Source organism: Macrobrachium nipponense, chromosome 2 (genome assembly GCF_015104395.2).
Source record: "Macrobrachium nipponense isolate FS-2020 chromosome 2, ASM1510439v2, whole genome shotgun sequence".
In the NCBI taxonomy this organism is placed as follows: Eukaryota; Metazoa; Arthropoda; class Malacostraca; order Decapoda; family Palaemonidae; genus Macrobrachium; species Macrobrachium nipponense.
In genome coordinates this window covers 120,870,948-120,880,322 of record NC_087201.1, presented here as the reverse complement: position 1 = coordinate 120,880,322, position 9,375 = coordinate 120,870,948, and the positions used below count along the sequence as shown (strand labels likewise).

Genomic DNA, 9,375 nt, shown 5'->3' with positions numbered 1-9,375 from the left:
GTGGCCGCTCTCCTCTGTCGATCTTTGATAGTGACTAATATCTTTTTCGTGATGCTCATGTGGAACGTCCGAGTCGGATTCTAAGTGCAATTGGTGTTGAGATGATTAGGAGAGAGAGAGAGAGAGAGAGAGAGAGAGAGAGAGAGAGAGAGAGAGAGAGAGAGAGATAATGCTGTGAGGGTTGATGATTATCATAGAGAGCGAGAGTTGGATGTGGAGAGTGCCAAGATGTGGATATGGGTACGTTAGAAATGAAATGATTGAGTGGGAGCGAGCGTCGAGTGAGAGGAAGCAAATGGGCAAAGATTGACGTAATGTTTTAGTACCATAGACCGAGCGCGGCCGGTGATAGGGCGAGAGGGAAAAATCATGATTAAAAGGTTATATTGTATAGATAATGGAAAATCTTGTTATTGAAAAATCTTGCTATTGCGGACAAAATCATAAGCAAAAGCTATTTGAAAATGTTGCTGTGACCCTAGTAACTACAGTTAGTACAATGTTTTCTTCTTTCCCACCGTTATCCCTGCATTAAGGCATCATCCTCCACTAAACCTCTTCTCTCCATATCTTCCTTCACTTTGTCTCGCCATCTAATTCTCTGTCTCCCTTTCGATCTTCTTCCTCTAACAGGTTCTTCACCAACCCTCTCACTCCCTCCTCGTCATCCATCCTCAAAACATGCCCATACCTTCTCAATCGTGACTCTTCATCACCTCTGTAATCTTTATTAAGCCTGCCCTTCTTATTTTATCATTTTCCATTCCCTCAAGAAGCTATATTCTCATAATCCACCTCAGCATTCTCATATCTGCTCTCTCAAGCTTTACTTCTTTCTTCTTAGAGCTCATGTTTCTGCTCCATATATTAACCCTGGTCTTATTACTGTGTTATATGTCTTTACTTTTTTTGCGTTTATTGGCATTTTCTTACCGCGTAATACTCCAGCTACCTCTCTCCACTTCCCCAATGCTGATTTTATCCTACTGTCAACTTCAGCCTCACATCCTCCCTCTTGGCTTAAAGTAGATCCTAAGTATTTAAACTTTTTTGCCTGTTTTATATGGTCTCTATCTTCCCTACTGCTCAGCAAAACCTCTGTTTTATTTACATTCACCTTTAAGCCACCCCTCTCTAAAGACTCCTGCCACTCTCCAACCCTTCTCTGTAGGTCCTCCTCATTTTCAGCAGTAATCACCAGATCGTCGGCTTACAACAACTCCCACAGCTCTTCATTCCTGATCTCTTCACTTAACACATCTATGAACAGCACAAACAAAAATGGGCTTAATGCTTATCCTTGGTGTAATCCAACACTAACTTCAAAGTTCTGTTTCCCCAACTACTGTTATTACTTTTGTGCTTGTTCTTTTATGTATTATCTCAACCAGCCTAACCAACTTTCTGGGGCTTTCCTTTTCCTCAAACACCAAAAGATCACTTCTCTTGGGATTCTATCGTATGTTTTCTCTAGATCTATAAATGCACAATAGAGCTTCTGGTTTCCCTCTAGCTTCTTTTCCTGTAGCTGTCTTACTATAAAGATGGCATCCACTGCCCCTCTTCCTCTCATGAATCCATGCTGCTGTTTCCCAATCTTTACAATCTCTCTTAATCTCATCCAGTATTCTCTCTAAAACTTTCAATCCATTCCCTGTTAGTTTAATCCCCCTGTAGTTACTACAACCCATGACATCTCCCTTCTGCTTGTATATATATACCAATAGACTCTCCTCCCAGTCCCTTGGCATTTCTTCCTCTTCATATATAGCTTTTAATAAATCCAGCATCCATTTCTCCCCCCTCTGCCTCTGTACCTATTAATTTGATCATTTCAATTTGGAACTCCGATGGACCTGATGCTTTACGATTCTTCATTTTCCTTAATGGTCTCTTCATTTCTGTATCCTGTATCTCCATCACTGGTCCCTCCACCCTCTGTGCTTCCCCCATCTCCTCTCTCTCATTTTCAGTATTTAACTGTTGTTCAAAATACTCCTGCCATCTCTCCTTAATGTCTTCATCCATATACAATATATTTCCATCACTATCCTCGATGCCACCCAATTTACCCACATTCTGTCTCTGCCTTTTCCTTTGAAATCTTATAGATATCCTTTTCTCCTTCTCTTGTTCCTAGTCTTTCATTCAACCGCCCTTCCAATAGCCATACCTACCCTCCTTCCTGCCTCTCTTTCCTCTTCTCTGTACCTTTCCTCTGCACCCTGTGCATGCCTTACTTTCCAATCAGTAAACACTTTTGATTTTCTTTTAATTGATTCATGCACCTCTCCATTCCACCACACTTTTCTCCTCTTGACACTCCATTGCTGGTTCTTCCCACCAGTGACCAATATTTCCACAAAACCTTTTAGTGACATCTTTTACAGAATATGCTGTCGGTTGTGTCCAGACCCCAGGGCCATGTCATTCTTTTCAGTAATGAGCGGTAGTAGTTGTGTATCGATGATTAGAAACATGTAGCTGACACTGCCATACCAACGTGTAATTATGTAATGCACTGGTAGGTTCGCCAAGAGGAATTATAATACCACAAAAAATAGTCTGTACAAAAGAATTCAACTTCATTGGAGCCCATATCCCTTCATTATTAAATAGTGATAGTGACAGAAAGTAGAAAGCTAACACTACACTTAAAGACCTAACTCCATCTGCCTTCTCGATTTACTTCACCAGTTTACCTCGTCTTTCACAAACATAAAAAAAGTGTACATCATTTAGTGGTGAGATAGCGTAAGTGAAAATAGGTTTTTTTGTAATTATTTTTCGTATTGGTCTTGCGTGTTTTCATCTTAAATCAGTACACTTGTTTTTCGCTTGCATTCCAACTTAGTATGTCTTCTGAGCTTAGGCATTGCCTTGCATCTTCTAAAATTGGTATCTGTGTGGACTGAATTCAGAACAGAACAGGTTTAATTTTCCTTTCGTCCGAACATCTGAGGATGCTGAGGTTAAGCCCTTATTATGGTAACTTGAATCAAGATATTTGCCACCCGAAATCAGTATGGGGACAGGAAACCGTATATTATTGATGATGCTCTTCTTATTTAACAGAAGAATGATCTTCAATGTCAATTATAGCTTAGTTAAACAATAAGCTTTATTTTGATGTGGTATTTTTTGTTATTTGTTACTGTGAAACGATGTTCTGCTTTGATATAAAAGGTTTAATGCTGGTAACTTTCAGTGGCTGCCCTGCTCAGGTTTTATGCTATCTATATCTATATGCCTTTATATATGTATAAAATTATATATGGTATATATTTGCATATAATTACACCTAGTGTGTGTATATATATGTATATACATTATATATATATATTATATATAATATATAGTGTGTACTTATTTTTCAAATAATACAGCAGAAAGAACCCATTAAATATTGAATAAATTATACCTTGGGAATGAATGAAACGCAAAGGGGAATGTAATAATTGCCCCTACGCTGAGCCGGATTTGACCCAGTGCCTATTCTGGTTAGAACTATTATAACAGAAACTTAACTTACTCTTTATGCCTTGAGTTCAACTCAGATGGTATAGGTTCGAATACCGGTCTGGATAGGAGCACTTGAATAAAATTCCCTTTAGGAGTCAGTTACTCCCAAGGTGCAGTGAATTCGATCTTATGTGCTATTTGTAACTTATAATAATGTTATGTTTAAGGCTTGTGTGACAAACTTTTGTATGTGTGTGTGTGTTTATGTAAAATGAAAGGGACAGCGAATTGTATGAACCATCAGTGTAAATATTTTGTTATGCTATGTATGTGAGTGTGTTAAAGGATTATTTTTGGAAAGGAAATTGTTTATAGAGCAGTTGCAGGATGAAATAGATTAATTATGTTGTACTATATAGAATCAAGAAGAAGACAAGGGATGAAAAGGTACATGATAAACATTCAGGGCTAAATCTTAACAAACACGTGAATGACAGAGCTGTTGTCCTTAAGGGAGAAAGATGCAGAGGGGAAGGTAATGAACAACTACATCATAGATTAAAGGATGCAAATGGAGAGATCCTGCTTGAAGAGAATCCTTGACTGTGAACGAAGAGATTTGAAGAGTTGTTGAATGGGGAGGATATAAGAGAGGCGAGTAGGAATGACAGATTTGTGAACTTAAGAATAAATACCAAAATGATTATGGATTATGGAGGATGCAAGCATTCCAATTAAAAGATTGAAGAATGTAAAGGCTTCTGGAATTGATAGGATTGCAAGTGAGATACTGCCCTGCTGGGGTGAGAGTGATTGATTGGTTAACGAGGGATGTAAGGTAAATCTGAGTGATGGAAATTTTCTAACCACGTATTTGAGAGAATAATTGCGGTATTGTATAGTGGTAAGTTTGATGATAAAGCTAAATGTGCGAACTGTCTTGGGATAGGTTGGGATGAAAGAGCACCACAAATTGAGCTGGTTAATCAAATTTCTTCGTGGATTTCAGCTGTTTTGGATATTGTTTGAATCTTTTTTACTCTGCAAGCATTGATATTTCATTGTCGTTTCATTGTTAAATTAGGGTAGCCCGAAACAGCTCTTGGTTACTGAATGATAAGTGGAACTACAAAGCAATAATAATTATCTTTTCCCTCAAATATTTAGGATTGAAAATCAATGAAACATTTTCTTCCACTGGTGGGTTTCAAACTCATGCAACCTGTAAGACTTAGTCTGCTGCTGCGCCACGAAGAATATATATATCTGGTGAAAATGCCCAGATGATTCTAGGGATATATATATATATATATATAGATATATATATATATATATATATATATATATATATATATAATATATATGTATATCATTAATACTAATAACAATAATATTGCACACACAATATATATTATATATATATAATATATTTAAGATATATATATATAATATATATATATATATAAAAAGATATACGTATATAGTAGTATTTCTAGCACTCTGTGTCAGCCGTCTAAACTAGACTTATATATAAAGCCAAAAAAGGCCAGGATTTAAACCCAGGGTTTCATTTTCCCTGTTATAAAGTTAATATATATATATATATATATATATATATATATATATATATATATATATATAAATGTGTGTGTAAATATTGTTATTAGTATTAATGATAATAATACAAATAATAATACATATGTATATGTATGTATAATTTTTATTATTATTATTATTATTATTATTATTATTATTATTATTATTATTATTATTATTCAGAAGATGAACCCTATTCATATGGAACAGCCATAAAATCCACTGACTTCAAGCTTCCAAAGAATATGGTGCTCATTCGAAAGAATTAGCAGAAAGTAATGGAAAATACAGAAAGAGGAGGTCAATTGATAGAAAAACAGATAGATTAATAAGTAAATAAAAATGTAAATGATCAAAATACAAGGGAAATTGTATTGGGATAGTAATGCATTGAACTCCTGAAGTTCCAATTGCACGTCATGTATGTATGTATATAAACATATATGAATCACTAACCATTCACGTCGCTATTTGTAAGTGTATAGTATATGGATTAAAAGGTAATCTCGCTGAGAGAAACAGATCCATCGAGAGACTTCACATGAGCCGTGTCATTACATGGCTTCCTAAAGAACGACTGTTTTATACGAAGTGCTAGTGTAGTTGAAGAGCATTTTGTAATCAAAGGGGAGCGATCCTTGACTCTGGAAGATCCGCGGATATGTAGGTATGTTGGTGACCGCATGTGGACCTTCATCATCATGAATATCCTGTCCGCAGTGGCATCAGCCAGTGATGCACTACATCATCCCCTATCAGCGATTACAGGAATGGATTAAAATTCTTTCATTTACACCTTTTCAGTTCTGTTCGTCGTATTCAGGAATCACTGTTCGGTTATTCCATGTCGGTGTGTCATGGATTTTGCGTCATCAGAATGACGGAAAATTAAATCGGTTCCTACGATTCAATTGCCGTTCAATCATTCGGAAATCATCTTGAATTCCTCCTAATTTGGGAAACAACGAATGTTTCTATGAATAAAATACCAGACGTGACAGGGAGTATGGGTGCGATACAAATGTCTTCAAGCTCGTATGCAAGTTTGTAATACGCATTGATATTCATTATTGTATATATTATGAAGACTTGAGACAAAGGTAACGAAGAACGACAATATAGCAGCACTCACGAACTGTCATTGGAGAATAATCTGTCCTGAGTTTCATTGCTGGGTCTTGTCGTGGTATAGATTTCCTTCACGTTTGCCTCTCTTGCAAGCTGTCGTCAGTTGTAAAATTTTCAAGCCATTTTTTCTTTCTTTATACATACCTTTTATTTTATTTTGAATGGCATCTTAACATGTAGCCATCATACACTATACACTATTCAGTTTGGTTTGACATCTAGAATTAAACTTCATGTAATTCTATAGGCATATTTTAAACGGGCCTAGATATTAACATTAATTTTGACAAAATATCGCTTAGTTACTTGACATTTATAATAATCTTTTTTTGCACAAGCCAAGTACTAAGTTTCCAAGATTACTTTGTTTCCTTGTTATTACGCCCAGCCTGCTACACACTTTCGTCTATTTGGTCATGTTATTATTTATGATTTCGTCAAATCCACCAACACCGCTAATAGCGACGCCTCCTGAGTTTTCCAGAGGAAAGAAAACGCGTTGTGTAAGCCCTAGTCTTGTTAACCAATCTGTGTGCCCTATACTTATTGGACTTGATTTTTCTCAGCCTTTGATGTAATGATAAAATACCAATTTCCTTCTCACGTAGCCAAAACTAAGTCTGTTTCAGTTACGCCAAGAAACGGATTGTATGTAACCTTTGCTCTCACTTTATCATTTGTTCTTACTGGATATTTGTTGATTAGGAAAAAAGATGAAAAGAGTTATAATAGATGGATTGTATACCTTTGACACAGTATCCGTTGGTTGTAGTTTGTATTTTGTTACATTCTTTGACATATTATTATTATTATTATTTTTATTTTTATTAATAATTATTATTATTATTATTATTATTATTTTTATTTTTATTTTTATTTTTATTTTTTTGCTCTATCACAGTCCTCCAATTCGACTGGGTGGTATTTATAGTGTGGGTTCCGGGTTGCATCCTGCCTCCTTAGGAGTCCATCACTTTTCTTACTATGTGCGCCGTTTCTAGGATCACACTCTTCTGCATGAGTCCTGGAGCTACTTCAGCCTCTAGTTTTTCTAGATTCCTTTTCAGGGATCTTGGGATCGTGCCTAGTGCTCCTATGATTATGGGTACAATTTCCACTGGCATATCCCATATCCTTCTTATTTCTATTTTCAGATCTTGATACTTATCCATCTTTTCCCTCTCTTTCTCTTCAACTCTGGTGTCCCATGGTATTGCGACATCAATGAGTGATACTTTCTTCTTGACTTTGTCAGTCAACGTCACGTCTGGTCTATTTGCACGTATCTGTTCTGATATCATAGTCCCAGAGGATCTCTGCCTGATCGTTTTCTATCACTCTCTCAGGTTTGGTGCTCGTACCACTTATTACTGCAAGGTAGCTGATGTTTCTTTCACAGGCTCCAGTGGAGGGCTTTTGCTACTGAATCATGCCTCTTTTTGTACTGGTTCTGTGCAAGCGCCGGGCATTCGCTTGCTATGTGGTTTATGGTTTCATTTTTTGTATTGCACTTCCTACATATGGGAGAGATGTTATTTCCGTCTATCGTTCTTTGAACATATCTGGTTCTTAAGGCCTGATCTTGTGCCGCTGTTATCATTCCTTCAGTTTCCTTCTTTAGCTCTCCCCTCTGTAGCCATTGCCACGTGTCATCGCTGGCTAGTTCTTTAGTCTGTCTCATGTATTGTTGTGCCAGTCCTCTGTTCTGTTTGTCATTCTCCTGTCTCTGTATATTTCTGGGTCTTCGTCTACTTTTATTAGTCCTTCTTCCCATGCACTCTTTAGCCACACGTCTTCACTGGTTTTCACATATTGCCCCAGTGCTCTGTTCTCGATGTTGACACAGTCCTCTATACTTAGTATTATTATTGATTATTTTTATTATTATTATTATTATTTGATTATTATTATTAGTCATTATTACATTATTATTATTAATTATTTATTATTATTATTTATTATTATTAATATTATAGGGACTTGGGACAAAGGAAAAAGGTTACATTTTCGATATGTCATTGTACTACATTTTCGATTTGTTTTTGCGTTTGGAGAAAATTTCGTGAACAGTAATACAGACTGACGAAACTTGGCAAAAGCATTTGTTACATAGCCTTCTTAAAATGAATAACTCTTGGAAGAAATCAGCTCCGAGTTGACAATTTGTGTCCATAGAAACCACCTCCACTTTATTCACAGTTTTTGATAAAAATTTACTACTTCTTTGTGTGACCTTCGCGGAGATGGCTCTTTACGGAATTACCATAATCCCTCTTTCATTTCGTACACAGAAAACTATTTTTAAAAGCATAATATTTAGTCTTTATAATATTATTTGCATGAGTTTTTACATAATTTTTTAGAAGAAATTAAGATTGATTTATTTGCACCTAAAATTGCCGCTGCTATTTTAAATAGATTCCATTATTCATGGGTATAAAAAACTGAAAATCAATTTAATTCCTTTCCAGGACTTTTATGCTCCGGGAACATACATTATACGACAAGGCACCAGTGGAGATTCCTTTTATATCCTACGTTCCGGCAAAGTTAGAGTCACCCAAAGAGTCCCTGGTAAGTAGACAAGAATTTTGACTAGAACCAAGGTCAATAGATAGGGTTGCCCAAAAGTGCTTGGTAAATAAGCAAGATCTCTGACTCTGGAACTAAGGTCAAAGTTAGTGACTCAAAGAGTTTTTGTAGGTAGGTAAGCAAGAATTTCATGTCTGGAATGAAGTTCAAACTAATGGCCACCAAAAGAGTCCCTGGTAAATAGGCAAGAACTTTGGAACTAGGATCAAAATCTCGGTAAAAAACTAATGGTCACCAAAAGAGTCCCAGGTAAATAGGCAAGAACTTTGGAACTAGGGTCAAAACCTCGGTAAAGAAGGTATCTGTCTCTGGAACTGAATTCGGCAGTATGGTTACCTAAAGATTCTCTGGTAGATGAACTAAAATCAAACCGAGTATCCCCCCAAAGGGTAGGTACATGGTAAGCAAGAATTCTGTCGTGTAAAGAGTCCCTAGGAAACAGGCAAAAATTCTGACTCTGGAACTGACGTCGAAAGTAGATTCATTCAGAGTCTCCTGCTAATAAGCAAGAAGCCTGACCCTAGAACTAAGGTCATTGTTATTTATGGTCATGTAAATAGTCTTTGGTACAAATGACTGGAGCTAAGGTCAAAGTTA

At 36.3% G+C, this 9,375-nt stretch overlaps 1 protein-coding gene across 1 annotated transcript in view; it reads left to right on the top strand.

The window, feature by feature from the left end:
* LOC135220952 (cGMP-dependent protein kinase, isozyme 1-like) overlaps positions 1 to 9,375 on the top strand; it is a 490,937-nt gene that overhangs the window by 451,557 nt on the left and 30,005 nt on the right. Inside the window, exon 7 of the mRNA XM_064258605.1 lies at positions 8,658 to 8,760. Coding sequence (XP_064114675.1) covers positions 8,658 to 8,760 — 103 coding nt within the window. The remainder of the gene's footprint in view (positions 1 to 8,657; positions 8,761 to 9,375) is intronic.